The 23,934-nt window shown below is 41.3% G+C and overlaps 1 protein-coding gene across 1 annotated transcript; it reads left to right on the plus strand.

Moving 5' to 3' along the window:
• The first annotated feature begins 660 nt into the window (after window positions 1-660).
• Window positions 661-23,435, plus strand: TM4SF4 (transmembrane 4 L six family member 4). Its single transcript, XM_033092009.1, has 5 exons — window positions 661-1,052; window positions 1,815-1,904; window positions 12,109-12,248; window positions 20,698-20,887; window positions 22,942-23,435. Exons 1-5 carry the CDS (start codon window positions 879-881, stop codon window positions 22,957-22,959), a joined length of 612 nt encoding a protein of 203 aa, XP_032947900.1. The 5' UTR covers window positions 661-878; the 3' UTR covers window positions 22,960-23,435.
• The last annotated feature ends 499 nt before the right edge of the window (window positions 23,436-23,934 follow it).

The raw sequence follows: 23,934 nt of genomic DNA on the forward strand, positions 1-23,934 counted from the left end.
ACTCACCAGTAGCCTTCCTCTCCTCTACCTGACACCAACCCTCCTGAACCCTTAGAAGGTAGAGGATTTTATTCCCACATGGAAGATGTAGCTGAACAAGATAAATGAGAAAGAACTGTTTTTGCTAATTCCACCAGACCAGGTAGGGAAGGAGGCAACTAATGAAGTAACAAGTATAGAAATATAGCAATTAGGCAATAAAATGAGTAGTTATTCTGATTTTATCCTTTAAAAAAATTCCTGTAGGCCTGAGCTCAGCTATACCCAACTAGACTGTTAGTTCTTATTTTTGTATTGAGGAGAACAGAAGCTGTTTGGGTAACTCTTGCATTCCATGTGTTGAGCGGAAAAGACAGACACACACTATACACCACTAAGTACTTTGAAGACATGATTTTTAGCTAGGATGTAACTCAATTATAGTGATTTATAAAGAGCCTGGGGGCAATACTTCTTTATTTGGGCAGGGGCACTGTCGGATTAAAGGTGCCGTGGTTCTGAAGGCTGTTCCAGGCCTGTGTTTGATTGCAACAATGTGAGAGTCCTGTCTTCACTGGTGGATTATTAACAGAGGTTATTGGTCTCCATGGCAAAATGATACCTCTGAACTTAATCTCATTTATGGGAGTGCAAGAAGAAAAAAAAGACTCCAGGTCAGGTTGGTTGTATAAACGTCATCGCCAATGAAGTTCTGCTACATTTAAGAAGCTGCAGCATCTCCACAGACATAGTTCACAGGCTGATTGGTTTCTGAGCTCCAAAATACGGATTGAACTGGGGACATTTACAAGGACACTCCGGCGGGTAACTTTTGAAGAGACCCCGGAAGGCGGCAGTGAGGGGACTTTTCTCGCAGACCTGCCTCGTACTGACCCGGCATGTGCACTGGGGGCTGCGCTAAGTGCCTGGGGGGCACCCTCATTCCCCTCGCTGTGTTTGGCTTCCTGGCTAACATCCTGCTATTTTTCCCTGGAGGAAAAGTGATAGACGACAAGGAACACCTTTCCCAAGAGGTCTGGTTTTTCGGAGGAATATTAGGAAGCGGGGTCTTGGTGAGTAAGAAAGCCTTAAAATTCTCCTGAAGGAGATTTTGATCCTATCCTTCTAAAATTGGGTATTAATTGATCAGGAAGATATTTAGTTGCTGACAAAAGCCTACGCATTGCATGATAAAAAGTCAGTGCCTTAATTTCCCCCTTCTCCATTAGGACCTGACAAGACATGTCCACTAAATTTACTAAGTAATTAAACTAAACTTGGGCTGGTAGTTCTCATGAGTCATTAAGTTCCATGAAACAAACTGAAGGCCACAGAATTTCTTTATTCTAACAAAAGAGTGCTGTGGTGTGGGTGGGGGTAGGGCTTGGGGGGAGGAGGAGTGGGGAATATACTTTCTAGCTAATCAATTGTCTGAAAACCACCCAAAGAAGCAGATGTCAGTGGATTCTTCTTCTACTCATGCACTAATGATTTCTTTACCTCTTATTTCCAATAGAGATTGGGAAGCTCTGCTTTAGAGAGAGACCCACTTTTCATGACAACTGAGGACAGTTATTTCTCTTTGCCTAACCTACCACCTAAACGGAACCTCAGGTGTCAGGTCTTGAAATCTTGCTCCATTTAAACTGCAGTCAGGCCCAAGAGCATCTAAATACTCACTAGCCCTCATCCACCCAAGCAGCCTTGCTCTCTTACTTCTTTCCATGCCCTTTGGCCACCAAGTCCCAAATCACAGTTGTGTCCCCTCACCCAGCCAGGCAGGCACAGGCCCTCCCCTCACATCCCAGACCCTGAGGTTCTTCTCTTGCTGGTAGATGCTCTTCCCTGCGCTGGTGTTCCTGGGCCTGAAGAACAACGACTGCTGTGGCTGCTGTGGCAATGAGAGCTGTGGGAAGCGATTTGCGGTGAGTTACGTGGGGGACAGACACCAGAATTATTCCAGGGTGCCTTGTCCCCTTGTGCTGGGCATCTTGAGGGTGGAGACAAGTAAGCAGCCCCAAGCAGAACCCTGGGAATAGCCGGTGCAGGGATAAAGATGGAATTCTTCCTGATGGTGAAAAATTAACAATAATAATAAAATTTAAAATGCCAGCGCCCTTATACTCGTTGGGTTGAATACCATTTTAGGTTTTACAAACAAGCAGGGATGTCAGAGATGGAAAACTGAAGTGGTGCCATGTAAAGAATGCAGGCTGAAGAGGCAGAGATAGGGGCTGGACCTCTCCCTCAGCCACAAGAAGTCCTGAGACCTTGGGCAAGTCATTTCCTTCCCTGGTCCTGCATTGCCTCACCTGTAAAGGAAGGTGGGGACAAGGTAACAGATGGTAACCTCTTCTCCCCAGTAGCTCCCTAAATTCCCCACCCACACCTCTGCCAGTGTCACTACCTCAGTGCCCAGTACTTACCCTCTTCTCCCTGGATTTTGCCTCAGGACTTCGCTTTCCTTTCTTGTTTCCTGTAGCCATTCATCTTTTCATAGGTGGATAGAGAGATGAGACATCACTGTTCCAGGGTGGAGTGGGAAGAATGCTGGGACGTGGGTCTGGGTCCCGTTTCTACAACTGGACAAGTCACTATCCTGCTCTTTGCCTTCCTTTGCTCTCCTATAATTTGAGGACGTTGGACTAGATCAGAATTTCCCAAGATAGGGACATGCTTTGCTGGTACACAGAGGCGCTATTATTTTTCAATAACATTGAAAGTTATTCCCTTTTCAATTCTCCTTCAACCCTTTGATTCTATCAAGAAAAAAATCTTATTTCAACGGAAAGAAGACTGCTATTTCTAACCCCTCATAATTTCCCTTTCTAACAAAAGAAAAAGGTTCTAAGAAAAGGGCTCTAGTTCCAGGAATACAAACACCATTTGACTAAGCATTCAATAATACTGTGTTTATGTTTGCTAAAGAGTCTAGTTATTCGTTCAGATGATGAGAGAAATGAATGAAATAGAGAGTTGAGTTAAAGAAAAATATTAAGAGTTCAAGTATGAAACTTCAAAGATGAAGAAGGTAGAATGGGAAGTACTGACGGGATGACAGTAAGGCCAGCTCCTGATCCAGTCCCCCAGGGTTCAGTTGTTCACCTAAGAGACTCATGAACCCCGATGATGGATGACACATGCTTACCTTAACTTCTTAAAGGGAAAGAAGGGTTAGTTATCCCTTCTGAAATAGAAACATTTCTACCATTCTTTCTCACCATATTTGCACATTTATTTAATAAAAAAAATATTTAGTGAGCACATATGAAAAGGTGGAGCTGGTGCCCTGCGCAGATCATTACGATTTCCGTGTGATATCAAAGATCCTTCCAGGAGAATTGACCTCACCTTCTTAACGCCATTGTGAGTCCCAAGTAAGCCCTGATTATTATAATAACATTTAAAACCTTCACCTACAAAGGGATATGAGATAATCACAATTTATTAGATATAATTATATTACATGTGAGATATATATATATATATATACACATATATATAATATGATATTTTTATATAATTAATTACAAAGAAAAGGAAGAAATATACAACTAATTTTCCCCTTGACATGTAATCCTGTTATACTTTGTGGACTTTGGGGGAATAAGTTGGAGATGAGAACTTGAAGAAAACTAGCAATTAAGGAAAATTAGATGAAGAGTCACTGCTTGGAGATCAAACCGCTCATTTCCTGGTGCTGAGTAGAAGGAAGGCTGCAGGTTAGCCCGTATAAACCAAGGTTTGCTTTTGTTAATCATTTGTTTTAGGTTTATACATAACCATAGTGAGAAGTGAAATAACATTCAAAATATTACGCAAAATGTATTTTACAATTAGAGTCAAGTGAAGTCCCAGGACGGCTGAAAAGTCACGTTTTTACAAGCACCGTTGAGTCAATAAGATCTGAAACATTTGGTCTGCCCAGTTCAAGTTGTGTGTCTGATGTCCCTAACCCCACCCTACAGGTGGAATCTGCCACTGTCCTGAGTTGAGGATGACACCTCAGTACAACTGGCTGACTGTCCACAAGGGCAGTGCCCATCAAAGGGTCCGCCAGGCCAGTCTGTAAACTACAACACCCAGCCACAGCTGCCCTGGACCAGGGTCGACTACGCTCTAGGTGGCCAGCAGGTGCACTTCTTGTTTTTCGTTTGCTGGTTTGTTTTCTAATCAGCTGCCAACTTTTAAAAAGAGAGTTCACTAAAGCAGCTAGATACCATACTTCTTTTTCAAAAATTGAAAAAAAATTAAGCTGGTACTCCAGGAACTGCATTTTGGCACAATGGACCACACTGGGCAGGGCTGAGCCCTTTGTTTAAGGTCCCTACCCCACCCCTAAGGGCCACTGAGCTCATGCCCCTCCGTCAGAGCCATGTTTCCCTATTGTGCTGAGGCTCTGGAGCACCAAGCAATAACACTGTTTTGAAAGAAAGGTATTTGCAAGCGTTTGTCAGACAAAAAGAAAAAAATCTGCAGCATAGTTTGATCAGTGCTATAATGCTGAAAGACTTGAATTATTTTTCCAAAGACTCACAGCATTCCCCTTCAGGTGTTCAAGGAACACTGAGCTTCTGTGGAACATTGTTTAAGAAATCCTGCTGGGTAGAGAGGCCTGTGGACATAAGCAGACGAGGCCAAGGGCTGCTGGGCTAAATCCTGCTGCTGTCTCCATGGTCTTGCTCTCTCTCTTTTCCTGGCCCCCCTCTTTCTCTCCTCTCTGCTATGTCTTTCTGGGGTATGCTCCAGAAGTCAGCTGCATCGTTTTCTTTCCTTTCCTTGGGTAGTAAAACCAGGATGGCTAGCAGAAGCAGGCTGTGGGGCTGGAAAAATCTTTAGATCACCTCATTGATAGTTTCATGGTGAAACTAGAAAATGGAAGTAAGCTCTTTTTCCCAGGGGTCTGCACTCTTTAAAAAAACTAGACTAAAGGAGAGCTGAGAAGAGGGTGGCTTCTAAGTGGACTTTGAAAACCCTGACCTGGGCTTTCATACTGGAGGTTCTCGGTGGCCTCCTGGCAGCTTGTGTGTGGCTGGTCGGGGTCTCCTGCCCCCTAATCCTTTAGAAAAATTGATTTCTGAGGGTCGAATGACACAGCTAATTAATTTCATCAACTCATTCAGGTTACATATGTGCTTTACTAAGAGCCTTTTGAAGACCTTGGCCTTCACTCAGAGAGGATCTTTAATAATGGGACTAAAGGTAGATAGATAAAGGAGATATTTAGGGGCAGGCAGGCATTTCAGCATCCTTAAATCATAGCAGATAGATAAAAGCCCACCCCGCCCCACAGGCAGGACCAGATGATTTGACTGGCCTGTTGGGAAGAAGATTGTGGTCAAGTCCTAAAGGAGTGTTTTCATTGTAGTAGAATTTCTTCCCATGCCTGGCTCACCAGTGCCCCCTAGGGACACCTAGTGTGTAAGCACTTCTCTAGTGAGCCTTCCAGGCAGAATGAGGGGGATTTAAACATAGACATGTCTTTTGAAATAATAGATAATCTAGAAAGAAGAAATAAAGCATGGAACCCTATTTCTTTACTAAATGTGTTTTATGCTTTGAAATCCTCTGCTGTCAGATGGATCGTGGCACCTGCTACCTTTCATGAGGACATTGAAAGGATTAGGGGAAGACGTTGCAAGCGTCAGTGTACAGGGAAGGGGAGAGTAGTACCAAATGCCTGGGGTGTTGAGGATACATATGTTCTTGATAAATGCTTGTTGGATGAATGAAGTAAATGAACACTCAGGAGGGATTTCAGGTGATTTGCTTACTTTACTAGGCTCAATTCTCACAATAACCCTTTGCATTGGGCGTTAAATACCCTGTTCTTAAAATAAGGAAACTGAGACACATGCAAGTTAACTTTATGACCACCCCGCCAGTCCTCCCACTTTCCCGGCTTGGTTGAGGCAGAAAATATGGGACATTAATGTTTTAAGGGGAAAGAAAACCAAACAATATCTATAAACCTCTGAGAATTATTGCTAATGAAGAAACTCCATGCCCACCAGAAAGGTTTCTCCAACTTGTTGCCACTTTCCAAGTCTCTAAAACCATGTCTCCAAACCACCCTCTTTCCCAGTCCCCAATGCCTCCTCCATCTGGTTCAGCAGACATAAGGACACACCTGACAAAGGACATACCACGGACGGTGGCAGAACTGGGGTCCGATCCCAAGTCATCTGCCTCCAGAGCCTGACAGGGAGGGAGGTCTTAAAGCTGACAAGCGTGAATTAGAGGACATCTGGTTGGAGGGTGTTTTTGTCTTCCGTTTCAAGGGAAGCCCTTACAGCATATACATGAACACAGTTTCTTCAGCAATGTGAACAGGACAGGTGTGCTGAACTGGTGAGTTAGCCTGTTTACTATTTTCCTGCCCAGAGTTACGTTCTCTGTATTTGTGAAAACAAGGGTGTGTGAGAATATGATAATTGAAACATTACAATATAATATTGACATTTATCAAGTGTTTGCTAATGACATGGGAAATTATCCAAAACTTGCAAATAGGCAAAAGAGATTTCTGGGTACCCTCTCAGTGCAGTGCTGGGTATTATCTAATAACACACTCACCTGGTTGTCTGATTTTCTAGAGTGTGTAGTTTGAAAAGACCTATTTACTGCTGACTAGGTTATCTTACGTATTATGATCTCCCTCAGGCAGGCACTTATTACGGAGCCTTATTTTACAGAATTGAAGTGGAGATTAACTTCCCAAGGGCATAAGGACAAAAGGGAGGAACCGAGACTCAGAACCATATTGTCTGCCTGGAACCCAGGCCCTTGACCGCGACTCCAGAGTGTCCCTCTTTACCATGTGCTCATTTAAATGAGGAAAAGCATTTCCACAGTACACAGATCACAAGGGAAGCCTCCCATTCCTGACTCCAAACTCTGCCTCCCTTCTTCCCCCCACCCAGAGGTTACCACTGTTCCCAATGATTTTGTCTCCTTCCAGAGATATTCTGAGCCTTTTGCCTGTTCACTTTTTAAACTCTTCAATTTAGAGTGCTTGTTCTCTAACATATTAGACGTGATCTCAGCAACTCTTCTTTTAACATGAAAATTTTTTATCTTGAAACTTATGCTAAATTAAAGTTATTCCGTACTGGTTTTAAGACTGATGATATCTCTGAGTAATAATTTGGCAATTTTTATTTTCTGAACTGAAAATTGTTTAAAGCAAAGTGGCGCAAAGAGTACCTTGCTTTATGTGGTTCATCTGGAAAAGCGATGAAAAATCAATTTGGGGTGTTTGTTTGATTCATTTTATAGTGAAATATTTCACATTTGAATATAAAAACAGAACACACCATCTGGAGCTTTATGAAGTTATAATGTGATGCCATATTTTCTTCAGATAATTTTATAAAGAAATAAAACATTTTGATTCAATTGAGAGTCACTGTGTACCTCGTTTATCGCATTTTTCTCCCTCCTGATAGTAATCAGAATCATGAATTCAGTGTAGACCATATCCATACACTTTTTAAACTTTTACTACCCTGAATTCATTTTTCAAATGTTTTAAACTATGTTATCCAATACAGTAGCCACTATTGAACATGTGGAATGTGGTTAATCTAGACTGAGATTTACCATAAGTATAAAATGTACACTAGATTTCAAAGGATGAGTACAAAAGAAAAATATACAATATCTCATTAGTAATTTTTATATTGATTACATGTTAAAGTGATAATATTTTGGATATGTTGAGTTAAAGAAAATATATTATTAAAATTAATCGCACCTTTTTTTACCTTTATAATGGTGGTTACTAGAAAAATGTAAATCATATATATGGCTCATAGGATGTTTCTATAGACAGTGCTGGTCTATAGATGCTTCCAATAGGGACTCTTTTGTAAAAGGATAAACCATCTCACTGATTTTGTATCAACCTGGTTTACTCAGGTTAACATACTCACTTACTCAGACCTGCCTAAAATGAGGATGTTTGCATTTTGTACTCACTTTTTCTGTCTTTCAATATTTGCCTGCTGAAATATTCTAGGAGTGATATCTAAATCCTTTACTCAGCTCATAGAGTACATGAGCACAAGTAAGATTTCTCCTCTCACTGTTAACCAGTAGATGGTGACATCCTGGGTTGGTTTAGCTGAAAAGACCTTCTAGAACCTTCTACCTCCTTCTTCTGTTTACCACAGGAAGCTGAGGCCAGAAAAGTGGGAACCTGGGTGGTGCTGAGATGGCTGGAACCCAGGTCTCCTCAGACTTCCAAACTGCCTTCCTATAAATGTAATGTTTCTTTTGCATTACCACAATTATACTAGTATAGTCTTAACAACCAATCGTTTCATGATTCCTGACTAGTAATTAGAACTCAAAATCAGAAGGTCAAGTAGGCAACAGGATATTTTTCCCTTATATTTTATTTCTGTGAGAGAACCAATGCCATTCACAGGGCAACTTGCAAATTACAGAGCATCTGTAAAGGGCACATGTGTGTGTGTGTGTGTGCGTGTGTGTGTGTGCGTGTGTGTGTGCGTGTGTGTGTACGTGTGTGTGTGCGTGTGTGCGTGTGTGTGCGTGTGCGCGTGTGTGTGTGTGTGCGTGTGTGCGTGTGCGTGTGTGAAGGGGTGGAGGGCACAGGACAATGGGCTGGGAGGAGGACACCCTGGTTCTTAGTCTAGTTCAGCCACCGTCTACATGTGTGATTTGAGAAAGTCACAAGTTGCGGGCATGGGCTGTGGAAGTAAGTGGCCATGGATTCCTCCCAGTCCTAGCCCTTTACTCTGACTTAGAGCAATCTTGTTCATTTCTAGTCGTCTCAGTTTCCTGTCTGGAAAATGTAGATAATAATACCCACCTCACAGGTTTGCTGAAAGGATTCAACGTGATTATGCATCTAAAGCTCTCATGGAATGTGGAACTATTTTTATTAGTTAGGAAGTGAGATGATTGCACCACATGGTTTTTGAGAGCTTTTTTACAAAACATAAGAATACTTAACCATTTATTTCATGGAAATTCTGGATTTAGACCACGTTTAACCATTTTTAAGTTGTGAGAAATCCTCCCTTCTAGACTTTATTTTTCATTGAGACAACCCGCTCTATTGTGAAGGATCACATGTCAACAAATGTTTCTCCACCACTCAGTCTTGCTCTGAAAAGGCAAGAAATAATATTATAAGAAACTGACCTGAGTGTAGGCTTTCAATGGCTGTATTTGAAGACTTTGGCCATTCCTAGAGTTATACCAGCTGTGTCTAACTGAACAGCAATTTGATTGGAACATGGAGGTGACTCACAGACTGAGAACTAGCTAGATCAGCTCTCACTAAATTTGGGCAGCATATCCCAAAGTGTGAGTTCTGCAAGAACTCACAGAAAAACGTTATAGGCTCCAATGACATTGGAAAACTCTGAAAATGACCATATATACCCAAATGTAAGGCGATAATTAATATAATACCAACTCTTAGTTTCCCATAAAGAAGTTTCCATAAAGAGTTCTTGACTTACAATAATATATAAACTTTCAGTGACATGTGCATATTTTAAATTATGTGTTGTATAAAATATAAAAGAATTTTAATATGTTGATTTTGAAATATGACCTTTCCCCTCCACTCACGTATTTTTTTAATGTATTCATGCTTCTTGAACATCAATGTCATTGCTACTATTAAAGACACCTATTGAGCCATCAAAATTTACCACAGCCCATCTCTTCTCTTCCATTCCAGTTTGGACACACTTCTGTATCCATGTAGGATGATGTCAGTGGAAATTTTACTCTTTGTCACAAATATCAATTCACATAAGACAAAAACCATATTTAAACATTCGTCTTGCAGGTATATATTAAAGATCCCCACAATTGTGAACACTAAGTGTTCTCTCATTTAGAATGCCATTTAAAAGCTTCATTGGCATAATAGCCAATACTAGGAATTGTAAGGTCAACTTTCCTAAAATAATTAATAAATGTGTTAAGAAAAAAATTTTTAAACAATTTTTTCATCTTGCGTTAATTGGGTTATGTCTGACAAATGTCTTCCCCGACACAGTACACAGGTTGTTCGAATGAAGTATTTGAGGAAGAATCCTATTTCCTGATATTTTAAATAAAGACCCAAATCCAAGGCAATTCCCTCACTTCTGAGGGATAATTTGATAGCTAATAATTTCCTTATATTCCTGCATAAATAGCATGTCCCCTTCTTGAAAGTTCACACACATTAGCATATCACAAAGATTCTTGGACATACAACAGGAATGAAACCTATTTAACTTCATATAATTTAGCAATTTCCGAAATTATTCAACAAGACATCTTTTGGAAAAGAGAGCCTGTTCTAATATGATAAATTGACCAAAATTTTCATTTACTTTTGACCTAGATTATTGTCACAAATGTTCTAGATAGTGAGAATGAATTCAGGATACCCTAGATGTAAAAATTAAGGGGAAAAAATCTAAAGAATGATTATTATGAAACTCTAGCCATTGAAAATATCCAACAGATAGTTTGTCCAGTTTCTTTGATAGGCCAGAAGAAAAAAAACTGAACAATGTCCTAATTAGCTTCAAATAACTCACTGTCCATGCTACAAGGAGTCTGTGCTCTGTTTGGTGAAGACAGTGATAAAAAAAAAAAAAAAAAAGCTATACATGAATATGTTGTAGGCACTGTGCTATGGTAGAAGTTTATACGGCTAGAGGACCTGGGGTGGGAGATATGAAGGAGGCAATGGTCACCTCTACATGGTAAGTCAGACAAGGATTTACAGGCACCTGGGGCCAGAGCTCAGTTGGGAAAGTTGTATCAAAAATGCATTTATATATCATATGAAAACAAATACCAACTGAAGTGGAACTCCATTATTGCATAGATTTCAACTGCCCAGGCACAATTAGGTCCTTTCCATGCCCAAACCTCACCCCCATTCCACCCCCAATATATACTGTGGTAAGATTGTTAGTAATACATGGAAGGGAAAGGGAAGTACCTGACATTAAACTTAGGTTATTAGGTTGTGAAAAGCTAATTTTCACAACAGACTTTTAGGTAGGCTTTATCATGCCTGTTTTATAAATGAGACAACTAAGATTCTGAGGAAACATCCATTATGCAGAGTCACCACACAGAGAAAAGTGGCAAAGCTGAGATTTGAGCCTGGGTCTGCTGACTTTTAAAAATCATGTACTTTGCACTTCACCTTCATGTTACCAAAGTAATAGAGATGATAATTTTCCATCTCTATTTCCAAAATATTTAATGTTTCCAGCAAACTCCCTTATGAATGTTTGCAATGGATATTGCATCTCTTAGCCTAATATTTTCAGTCTGTGAGAGAGAGTTAGCCTGGGTGGGTTCCAGGATTGTTTCTGCCTTTCATGTTGTGTATTTTTAATTTTATTTATAATTTACAAAAAAGAAAGATGCGAGTACAATCTATGTTTCACTAAGTAATCTCTGTCATATAAAAACATGTAAAAGAACTGGAATTGTCAAGCTTCTTTAATCCAAAGATGAGAAATTTTTCAGAGTGGAAGAGGTAGATAGATGTTAAATACAAAATATGCTTATTTAAGTTATAAACGTTTTCAGATATTTGAAAGGCTGCTACCATGTGGCACAGAGGTTGGACTCAATCTTTATTACCTCAAGGAATGTAACTGTGACCAATGAGAACTTCTAGATTTCTACTCTTCCTCATAAGCAGAACCTGCCTACCATATGAGACCATACCATGGCATAGACTCAGTGAGATGACGGGACCAGAAAGCTTTTAAGATCACTTTCAGTTATAAGATTCTTTGATGCTATAATAGAATCAAATAATTCTATTATATCACACAGAGCCTTATGTACTAGCCCTGTATTGGAGATTCTATAAGGCTGAAAACCATCATTCAAACTATCAAATCACAATGAGCACTTCAGTCATCAATGAATAGGAGAAAAAGATACGAGGACGGGGTGAAGAAGGGGACATGAGACACCAAAATTCATTCTAGGAGATCCCACCCAGGGACCGCATCTCCCGTAAAGACCAGCTCCTACCTCACAGTGTCTCTGGCATCACCATACTGGTCAGGTGTGTTGAGTGGACCACCCTAAGAACCTGGCTGTCTCTCTCTTCTCTTTCAGATGTTCACCTCCACGATATTTGCTGTGATTGGATTCGTGGGTGCTGGATACTCGTTTGTCATCTCAGCTGTATCCATCAACAAAGGTCCTAAATGTCTCATGGGCAATAATGGCACATGGGGCTACCCCTTCCAAGACGGGTAAAGTAAATCCTGCAATGTTCACTTGTTCACTTGTCACCACAAGGGCATGGGCAGGTACATGGCCCACAGGGAGAAATTGCACGTGTCCTGTCTTTGTTTGACAAGTCTCAGTCATGTTGCTCCTTGGAAGTAGAGCTGGAGTGGAGTGAAGTTGCACCACATCTCACCTCTAATTGCCCTTTTGAAAGAGACAAGGAGAAATAATAAAAGAGGGCACCTCACTGCTGGCTTGAGGAAAGGAGATAGATGGCATCTCCACTCATATCCAAAATGTATCACAGACACATGAGACAACTAATAATATTATAAACAGAGAGCAATGACTTCCATTGCAAATCTTATAATACAAAACAGAATGATTGCTCAAAGTCTCTCACTAATACCCTGAATGGTCTGTAACTAAACAATTTTTTAAGGTGCAAATTTACTGGAAATGACATTGGAAACATTGTAGATTCTTCATGAGTGTTAATAAAACTCATTAAAATAACACTTGATGATTATCATGGGACTTTGTAGTTTATAAAGAACTTTTCCCCATAAGTTTACCATTTAATCTCCATCTCCTTAAGCACCCGTGAGACGGTTCACTCTGCCGAGGCAGCCTTCATAAATTTGACTCACTCAAAGTCACACCATTAATTGGGGACAAAGGCAGGGCTCAATAGCGTATGTTCTGACTTCTAGTCTTAATCTTTTTATATTACACATCCTCGGCTTCTAGACTGCACTGCCCCATAAAGTAGCTGGTAGCCTTAGGTAGCTATTTAAATTTAAATTCATTTAAATGAAATAAAGTTAAAAATTCCTCAATCACATCAGCCATATTCCAAGCAGCACTCAGTGGCCACACATGGCTGGTAGTGACTGTATTGAGTATCACAGACAAAGGACTTTTCCATCGTCGCAGACAGGCTATCAGATAGCGATCCGTAGACTCTAGTCTCCACGAGGCCTGGGACCGTCTCTGTGTTGTCACCACTGCAGCCCCTCTGCCTCGCACAGAGACTGATACATCTGGAGGGTCAGGATACATGGTTGTTGGGTCCTGCTGCACATGGAGGATGGACCATGACCAGAAAATCAATAGACACCAATTTATTAACTCGAGTCCTATTACTAACTTACGGGGAGAGTCTACAGAACCTCACAGCAGGCTTCAGACGGGGGAGATGGCGATACTGGTTCTGTCGTGAGCTGGTTTGTTCACAGGTGTTTCACATAAAATATCATTTCCATCCTACTCTATAGTTAAGCAGGAGTACAAGGCCTTTACTGTGTTTCCCCGAAAATAAGACCAGGTCTTATATTAATTCTTGCTCCAAAAGACACATTAGGGCTTATGTTCAGGGGATGTCATCCTGAAAAATCATGCTAGGGCTTATTTTCCGGTTAGGTCTTATTTTCGGGGAAACACAGTAATAGGCTCATCTCACATGCAGCGATTGCCGAGTTATTTTACTGTGAAAAGCCCTCTCCTCTTACAGAGGACTGTTGGGGCTCCACTGCCATGGGAGGGAAGCCTTGTCCTCCAAAGAGTAGAGTACAAATGATACGCCTCAGTGCAGCATTAAACATGGTTTTCTATTTATTCTATTAGATGAATGATGCTATCCTTAATGAACTTAAAATCAATTAGAATCTATGTGCAAAACAAAGGAGGGAGAAAGAAAACACAGCAGATGCTAAGCAGCCCTCTCAGGCAGTACCGTGGTCTCGTGTCTGATGTTAGGGACCTAACACCTCCCCTGGCACACGCACATCCTGCTTGGGAGGCAATGGGGACGAGAGCCAAGCTCAGGAGAGTGACAGCTGGTCTGTGGGCCAGCTTGGGGGAAGGGCAGGAAACCTCTTTTCAAAGTACTCTGCGTTTGTCCGGCGAGGCAAGTTTTTCTCGTATGGCTACACCGTACTGCCATCACTCTGTGATAGACGCCGTCACATGTTATTTTATCTACTCTTTGCAACAAGGAACGCATTTATTAACAGGTATCAGAACAGAGGGTTTTAATAATAAAAACAGCACAAACTTTGCTGGCAAGCAGGAGCATTTCAGAATTCTGCACCAGCTCTGTTCACTATTTGGCTTTGATAAGGCTCTGCAGGGAGAAAGGTTTAAATACCTGTACGCCTGCATAATGGCTTTAAACTATCATATGATCAAAAATTGCTATATACAGTTGTATGTAAAACCATAGATTATAATTTCTAGGTGATTTATAGGGTAAGAGTGATTTTGACTATTCAAGGTTTTTTTTTTCCCTCACGTCCTGACTTCAGGATTTAATCCCACATAAGATGTAAGTCCACTCCCCATGCAAGAAGGGAAACATGGCACGATTGGTACAGGAAGGGCTTTCAGGAGTATGGATCCAGATGGAGTGCATCTCACCGCACCCTCTGCCACCTGCATATTTTCCCCAGTGTTCCATTGTCTCCTACATCCTGTGGCCTAGCCTCAGACAAGATCTAATATCCCTTTTGACCTTATCTCCCACTGCCAGCTCCAAACCTTCCCTTGGACTGCAGAGGCCCATCTTGAGTTTCTTATAACAATAACTGAAACTTCAGTTGCTTAGTGTTTTTCAGTTAGCAGAGTGCTTTCCCCTGCAATGTTTCATTTGAGCCTCCAAAAAGCTTGTGCGATAATGAACCGTCCTTTGGAGGATATAGCCAAGGCCCAGAGAAAACAAGTGACTTTCCTAAAAGAATACTGTTTCTTTTCTTTTTTTTTGCAACGCTTTTTTTTTTTTTTTCAGTTTCAGGTGTATAAAACAATGTAATAGTTAGACATATACATCCCTCACATAGTGATAACTTCCCTCCCCCAATCTACTACCCCTCTGACATCTATATAGCTGTTACAGTTGCACTGACTCTATTCCTTATGCTGTACTCCACATCCCGTGACTATATTTGTATATATTCAATATATATGACTATTCAATATACATATATTGAATTATAGTTGACATTCAATATTATTCAGCTTCAGGTGTACAGCACTGTGGTCAGGCATCTACACCGTCCAAGAAGTGGACTCCCTAATAAGACAATTACCCATCTGACACTCTACAAAATCTTGACATTATTGATTAGATTCCCCAAACTGTCTTTCATATCCCTGTGGCAATATTGTGGCTACCAATTTGGTATCTATCCAGAGAAATCTCTTAGATATCTAATCAGAGAAATCCAAAACGCTCAGCCAAAAAAATATATGCACCCCTATATTTAAGAATACTGTTTCTTAATGACTAAAGCTCAAATCCAAGTTTTCTGACTCCAAGTCACAGTGTTTCATCTTGAACACAATTTATATTGATTCGCACTATCTGCTTTTTGTATAGCTCCTGCCTCACAAAGCCAGGGCTTTCCTGTCTCCAATCAGTTTCACTGTGCCATGGACTCTTCTTGTCCATCATACCCCAGTGTGTAAGCTTTGCAGCAGTTGTCATTGTAGCCGCAAACCTAACGCACATACCGAGTTACTTAGGGGCTAGAAAAGATTATCATTTGTTTGAACCCAAACAAAAGGACGCAAGACCGTTGCCACTCTTCCCTTATCACCAAATGGCAGCAGTGGGAGCTGCTTCTCCCTCCTCATCTTCCTCGGGTATTTTGCATGCGTTATCTCACTTAATCATCCTAATGAACCTCAGAAGAATTCTTATCCCTGAAGTAGAAAAATTAAGTTCAAAAGCTTAACCTGGGGAAGGCTCCCCAGCTAATAATTACTAGAAAGAGAATTAGAAAACAAACAAAATAAAAACACTTGGCAGAGCCCCACTTTATGGGGAAGCTTGTCCCAAACATGGGAGAGACATGCTCCCTGCCCCGCTGAGTAGATGGCTGGTTAGGGTGACAACACAGGCCAGACCCTCACACTGCAGAAAGGGATGAAATGGAGGCAGCACGAGGATGTGACATGGACTGGTTTGGGAAGATGAGCAGAAGTGAAGAGAAGCACATTTCAGGCAGAGAGAAGAGCAAGCCCTGAGGTAACTAGGAAAAAGCCCAGCGTGCTGAGAGAATGTCAGTTCACTGTGTGGCCAGATGCTCAGGGTGAATGTGGGGGAGAGGGAGAGAAGGGGGCGAGGGGCAGGCTGGGCCTCAGGAAAACAGAGAACAGCAGAGGACTTCAGGCAGGACACGATGTGACCACTTGGGACTTTCAGGGCCATCATGACGGTAGTTATGTGGAGACTAAACAGAAGGGCTCAGGAATGAGGGGGGAAAGAGAGAGAGAGAGGGAGAGAGAGAGGGAGAGAGAGAGAGAGAGAGAGGGAGGGGGAGAGAGAGAGAGAGAGAGAGAGAGAGAGAGAGAGAGAGAGACACGAGGTGGAGGCTGGAGTAACAATCCAGAGAAGACCATGAGCACCTACGAGGAAGTTTCCCTTGCACAAGGCAGTGGAATCGGGCTCAAAAGAAGGAGACAATCTTCAGAGATGGTCTGAGGTGGAATCCTCAGGGTTAGGTGTGAGAGGAGAGGGGGAAAGTGATCAAGGTGGACTTTGACATTTCCAGCTTGGGGCACAAAATCCAGGGCTCTTCGGTGATGCAGAATTTAGCACTGTTCTCCTCAGAAATGTTTGTTGGTGATCATATTAAAGGAGCAATGACAGTAAACTTTTTCTGTCAGGAGAATCATAATAAAGAAGCATCCCAGAAGGAAAAAGAAACCTGGGACAAACTGAGGTACGCCCTCTTGGCTTCCCTGGAAGTAAGGTCTCCTCCCATCCAAGGTCTTCCTTTCTGAGAAAATTGGCTGCCTCTGCCTTGACCCTGAGCTGCTGAAAGGGAAGCAGCTTGCACAGGTTATTGGGACAGATGTGGGAGGAAAACCCAGAGGAAAAGCCAAGGACATTTAGCAGTGGGGGAAGGACAAGGGACATAGCCAAGCACAGCACCCCCTGATCAGGGCTGCAAACCTCCTCGGTCCCTGGGGAAGTGGTGAGGAGAACACTCTCACACCAAAACACAGAACTGAATTCAGTGATCTGCTTGGACTTTTCAGTTAAGACGCTCTGCATTTGCACTTCAAAGATTACTTATTAGCAAGGAACCCTATAAGCGGCCTTGAGCAAATTGCCTAGAGATGAAAGCCACATTCACAGGGTGACATGGGATTGCAGCACATGTTCCCAGCTCTCGTGAAGCAGGAAACACACACGGGTGTTAAGAACTGGCTTTGCCCTTGACCTGGCCGGACTCTGCCACATAACAATGGTGTGATCATGAGTGATGGATTTCTCTGTCAGCTCTTTCCCTATGAGAAGTGGGGAACAGCAAGGTCTACTTCACAGGTTCAGGCGGCAATGAAATAACAGGCCATACCGAAAGCACACAGCACAATCACTGCCACACGCGGCTTGCTAAGCTTTCAGCCTTATATTCATTTTGTTTTAATATAATTCATCGCTATAAATGAATTTGTTATTATTATGTGTTAGAACTTTCTAAAATGCTATGCTTTTGAAATCATTTTGTGATTTAATTTCAATCTTCTCAAGCACTCATGTGAAGATTCAAAAAGAATTGTATCTTTATCATGGTACAGGTAAAGCTTGATTGGCACGCTGTTATGTATTCATATATTTTATCAATAAATCATATTTCATATATACTAAGGGATGTAATTACTCAGATTGAGGGATTTGTGTAATAGTTAAGAGCACTGGCTTTGGAGGCAGACAGACTTGAGATCCAATACAGGCACTTCCATTTCTAGCCTCAACTTCTGAACCTGCGCCTGGGTGTGTGTCCATTCATTCGGTGACTCTTTCCTGAAGGCTGCTTTACGCCAGGCGTTGTTCAGGAGAGCGCCACCTCCCGGTAGGACTGGGAAGGTGTTATAAAGCCGCTGGCCCTGAGCCGGGCACGTGGGGAGGTTCCAGTACGTGAAAGCTGCTGTTATTTACTGAACTCTCGATGTGATGGAACTGGTGACAGAGCTAGGGAACATGGTCTCTGCCTTTGTGGGTGTACATTCCCGAGCAGAAGGGACAGAGGATGACGGAGTGCTGGGAAGCACAAACCCAGCTGGGGGCAGGAAAAGCCTCTGGAGCCTATCCCGGAGGAGGAGGTGGCACCTGACTTAGCCGGGCAGAGGGGGCCGGGGCAATGCATTCGCCACCCCCATTCCCCGCCCCCCCCCCCCCCCCCCCCCCCCCGGTCCCTTCCTTCAGCTACTTTTGTTGCTGGCAAGAAGCGAGTTGCATGAAATCCATGGCTGTCTATTACGACGTTGGTGGGCTTGCAGCAGCTCGGGTGGGAGTGCCCTTCACAAGAACTGGATGCTTTAAAACTCCGGCTGGGTAAACTAGGAGTAAGCTGCCTCAACTCTCCTTGCTTCACAGAATGTGAAATCATGATTAGCTGCCAGGTCCGTGAAAAATCCGGGCCTGCTTTCCCTGGCGGTTGGAGCATTGGACACAGCAATGATTGCAGGGATCTCTGAGCATCTCTGAACCTGAGAGCTTGGGGGAGAGAAGAAGGGCCTGGAATGGCTATCCTGGTGGTTTGTGAAGGGAGAGGCAACTGAATGAGTGGGACTGAGAGGATTGCTCCAGGCATCCAAACTCAGTCCTGCTTCCAAGTTCCCCCAAGAGCATTTCACGAATCTCACCACCGGGAGGGGCTGTCACCCCTCCACGACACAAACTCAGAAGAGGGAAAGAACTCAGGACTGCCAATCACTTCAGCTTAGGATCTTTTCTTTACAAAATGTGCCTGGAAAATATTGTCTCTCTATAACCTCTTTAAAAATTGCAAAAGTGGATAGGACTACGTGGAAAAATGCAGAACAGAAACATGAGTGTTTAAATAATAAATACTGAAAGGAAGTCTTACACAACAATACATAAGATGTATTATCTCAGTGAATTCTCACAATTGTGAGGTTGTTCTCCACTTATTTTATAGATGAAGAAACTGAGGTTGCCCGGTTGGTGGGGGAGGGTGTAGGAGAAGTAACTTGTGTGAGGGATACAATGCTAGTAAGAGAAATACTTGCATTTAAACTCAAGTCCATGGGAATCCAAATCACCAGGCTCTTTCCTTTAGACACGATGTCTCAGATTAAGTAAAATAATAACAATACTAGCATTTATTGAGCACTTACTATATGCTAGGCACTGTTCTAAGAACTTTACTAGTATTAACTCATTTAATCCTCACAATAACTCTAGTTATTCCCATTTTATACATAATTCATACAACTAGTGAGCAACTAGGACCTGTACCCTTGTGGAAAGGTGAATCAATGCCACACACAATGTTTTATTTTTCAATCAAGAGCAAAATGCTCATCCTTTCTTCTTTCTCCTCCATTGAAGCCATCTTCCATCAGTGCAAAGATTTTCAAATTTTAATACTGAACATGTTTAAGTAAAGTACTGATTACTGGAGAATTCATTGGAAGCAGGGGTCTTCAAAAAGATCTAGAAACAATAAGTTGGATGTTAATTTAGTAGCTAGATGGAGAGTTTCCCACTGAGGCCTTTAGATGGTAGAGGATGCATAAAGGAAGAGGGGGAGACCAATTTGTGCCTCAAGAATGTGAGAGGGAATAATAACCCGTAGGACTGACCCACTTTATTGTCATTTTGTCTTAAAGAGAGCGCATATCACAATTTTCCTTCACAGCGCAGTGTTTTTTATATTGCAGTGGGTTCCTTAATATACACATTTCATAAGTATAGTGCAGTTTTTCCTTTATTCAAAGTTTTTGTAAAATGTGTATTACGGCAGCAGATTATTTAGTGTTTTTAATCAATTAAATCTTTTTGCATGTAGCATATGCTAACAAAAATATAGTTGAGTCAAATTCACAATTTGGCTAGAATTAGGCCTTTTTTTTAAAAAAAATCAAGCTCTTCCTGATAACTATATGATACGACTGTACTTTACATGGCTTTATGCGGCCACTGGACTTGACAGGTAATTTGTCAAATGTCCAAATAGTCCCTAATGACAATCGGTGGGAGAAAAGCCATGAACATGTGTGAGATTCTACCCCTGGAGTGTCTTCATTTTCCTGGCCCCATAATAGATATTGATTGAATGTACCCATTCTCTCCATCAGCTCACAAAAATAAATCTGTCACTTAGTAGCTGTGTGACCTAGAGCAAGTCACTTAACCTCTTTGTACCTCAATGTCCTTATTTGTGAAATATGAAAAAAGAACCATAGGTTTCTATGAGAAATAAATGAATGAATATCTGTAAAATGTTTAGAACAGGGTCTGGCACAAAACATAGACTCAATAAAAATGCTAAGTATTGTTTTTAAAACTGTTATTATGGAATATTTTTCTTAGAGAGCTTATGCTTTGGATAGAAAGTATTGCAAAAGGAAAATTACCATGGTGACTTTCGAGTCTAGGGTCCAGGGTGTTCCATACTTTTTCTATAATGCCTCCTGTCCTCCCCGTGTTTCCAACAGGAATTACCTCACGGACGAAGGCTTGTGGAGCTTGTGCCGACAGCCTGAAAACGTGGTGCCCTGGAATCTGACCCTTTTCTCCATCCTGCTGGTCATCGGAGGTATCCAGATGATTCTTTGTGCCATTCAGGTGGTCAATGGCCTCCTGGGGACGCTGTGTGGAGACTGCCAGTGTTGTGGCTGCTGTGGGGTAAGTTGATGAGGTCTTTGTCCTTTCCTCTCTGCAGGCAGAAAGCCAAGACTGGTCGCCAGCGCTAAAAGGAGAGGGTGGCAGCTACAGAAAACCAGAGCCAGGCTGGAAAGTCCAGGCAGCCCTCTCTGTCAACTCAGGGAAATAGTGACAATGTTGCTGGAACCCAGAAGCTTTCTCTCTGTGCACGTTAACATACCCAGGCTGAATGAAGTTGACAAACTTTTTATTCTCACATTCAGCTGACCGTAGTCCAGGAAGCAAAGGACTCTATATACAGAGGGTGCCAAAAAAAATGTATACACATTTTAAGAAAGGAAAAAACTGTGTTACAATTGAAATACAATGAATGACGCTAACATTCATTTGATTAATGCCATCTTTTGAGCGAATGTCATGCTACACATTGCTACCGGATTCAATTCAACTTCGAAAAGTAATACATAAATAGATAACACCTCTTAAAATGTACATATTTTTTTGGCACCCCTGGTATATACAGAATTTACAATAATATTATATGAAAATCCCTGATAAGTAGGCATGTATCACATGCACATATTGTCTGGCACGAAATGTTCTCACCATTTCCTCACCAGATCTACTGACTGGGTTGAAGTTCCCAAGCAACATATGCCACGTGCTTTAGGGTATTTTCATTTCCCCGGAAAAGAGCAGAACATAGCCACACAAAAAAAAACCCTATATTTTGACGAGATTTCTAATATAGAAGAGAGAAATGGTTCTTAAGTGGGAGGGAAAGAAAGATAATCACTGAGGATTTAGTCTCAAAATATTATTGTATATTATCAAAAACAATGTAAAAAATAAACCTAGGAACAGTAAAACAGTGCAATTATTTCAACTAATGACCAAACCAGATCAAGCAATTATTCATATACACAGTTATTTAAATATATTCCTTCCTTCCTTCCTTCCTTCCTTCCTTCCTTCCTTCCTTCCTTCCTTCCTTCTTTCCTTCCTTCCTTTTTCCTTTCTTCTTCTGCTTTTTATTTGGAAAACTTTGAACCTATCTAAAATTTAGAAGAACAGTACAATGAACACCTGGATTTTTTCATCTAAGTATCCAAATTGTTCATACTTATTCACTCTCTCTTTCTGAACCACTGGAAAGTAATTTGCAGACATCATGAAACTTCACTACTAAATATTTCAGTGCACATGAGAGCTGCATTTTTAAAAACTCGGTCTCTTGAGGATTCCTTTCTTATCGGCAGCTTACCTCTCAGCATTCCTCCCCCAGTAGGACACTGTGGAAAGACTTGGGTTCTCAGCTGAGATACAACTTGAGTTACCCAAGCAAACTGCCTAACTTTTTAGAGCCACAGTTACCCCAACCACCTTTGCCGAACTTCTCCAGGCAGTGTGCAGAACAACATCCATCCATTCAGGGAGAAAGAATATACTGAGAGGTTTCTGAGGCTGGCGCAATCCTTGAGTGAGGTAATAGATGGAAACGTGCCTTAAGATACAAGCTAGGACCTGGGTTCAACGCTGGTTGTGTGGCCTTGGCCAAGTCTATTACTCTCAAAACTATTTCTTTGTCTGTAAAATGTGCTTGTTAAACCTACTTCGTAAGATTGCTGACTGTCTAACATGGGGTGATAAATATGCATCCATTTCAACCGTACAGTACATTGTACATTGTATTGATTGTGATTTCCTAAGAGTACGAAATCAGTGAGGGAGCACAGCTTCGAGGAAGGGAGCGCAGTCTCTGGGTTCATCTTCCCTGGGTTCAAATCCTGGCTCTTCTGCTTGTTATCTGTGGCTTTAGATACATCACTTGAGCTCTCTGTGCCTCTTATTGAAATGATTTTTAATAATAAATAATGCAAAATAAAATGAAACTTCAATTCCTATAACTTAAACACAGTTAATAAAGAGATTGAAGCTCTGAAAAAAAGTTATAAGAATAGTACGATAAGGGACAGAAGTAATTGGGAGAATATGGGGTGATGAGAAAGGGAGAAGGAAGAGAAGAAGAAAGCACAAAAGAACATCATAATTAATTAACTTTTTCTGCCTTCTAGGGAGATGGACCAGTTTAAACCTCTGTGGCGATCTTCTCTAACTCGATGGCATGCAGGAAGAACCATTTAACTTCTTATTCTTCTTTTTTGGGAGTTATCAGTTCCTATCTGCTTGTGAACTGTCAAAGCCTAGGGAGCGGAGAGTTATTCCTTCTCCTTGCTTAACTCAACTTACAATGTTTCAAATAAAAAATGGGTTGCCCACTTAAGTTAAATTTATAAGTCTTTCAAATTAGCATCCTTTTAGAATTGAAAAGCAGGTTCAAAGCTAATGATTCATTATTTTTTTTTCTTTAAGAATGAAAAATGTATAATGTCACATGTATTACCACACTGCTTCTTTGTATACAGAGGTATTTATAGCTTTAGAACTTTAATGTAATTCAAAGGAGAAAAGCACTTTAAAATGAGAAACGAAGACCAATTTTTGTTTTCAAGATTCATGGGAAAAAAGAATGACTGATGTATCATAAATGAATTTTATTTGGTGTCTTTTTGGCTAATGTGTTTGAATTATTTGTGACTGGTCTTTTGAACTTGCCATCATCTAGGAGGGTTTCCTTATGTATATTAAATTAAAATCATAATTCAAAGCTAATAAAGATGGTGTGTGTTTGGGGAGGGAGGGACAAAAAGTTCAGTGAATAATACCCTCTTTTCATCTTTTTTACAAATCTTCCTTTGATCAAACAAAAAACAAAGTTGATTTGGGTAATAACTTGTCAACCTATGGCCCAGGATTAAGGTAATACAGATTATTGATTCTATGTGTTCTGTTAAAACATTATGTTTGTTTTATGAGTCAGGCACAGGATGGAGTGAAATCCACCATGTGGATTTGAGTTCAAATACCAACTGCACCACATACCAGTGCGGGGATGCTGAGAAAGTTACTTTCTTAGTCTCAGTTTCCCCATCTGTAAAAGGACTGTTGGAAGGCCATCAATCACCCCAGAAATTTGGGAGACATTTTGGGTCCAATTAGGAGGCCTG

The sequence above is a fragment of the Rhinolophus ferrumequinum genome, chromosome 2 (assembly GCF_004115265.2).
Source record: "Rhinolophus ferrumequinum isolate MPI-CBG mRhiFer1 chromosome 2, mRhiFer1_v1.p, whole genome shotgun sequence".
NCBI lineage: Eukaryota > Metazoa > Chordata > Mammalia > Chiroptera > Rhinolophidae > Rhinolophus > Rhinolophus ferrumequinum.

Excerpts from the sequence above, each read along its gene's own strand:
- TM4SF4 (XM_033092009.1), top strand. The coding sequence starts at position 879 with ATGTGCACTGGGGGCTGCGCTAAGTGCCTGGGGGGCACCCTCATTCCC. Across the intron at positions 1,905-12,108 it reads GCTGTGGGAAGCGATTTGCG|ATGTTCACCTCCACGATATT; the intron begins GTGAGTTACGTG and ends CTTCTCTTTCAG. Across the intron at positions 12,249-20,697 it reads GGCTACCCCTTCCAAGACGG|GAATTACCTCACGGACGAAG; the intron begins GTAAAGTAAATC and ends TGTTTCCAACAG.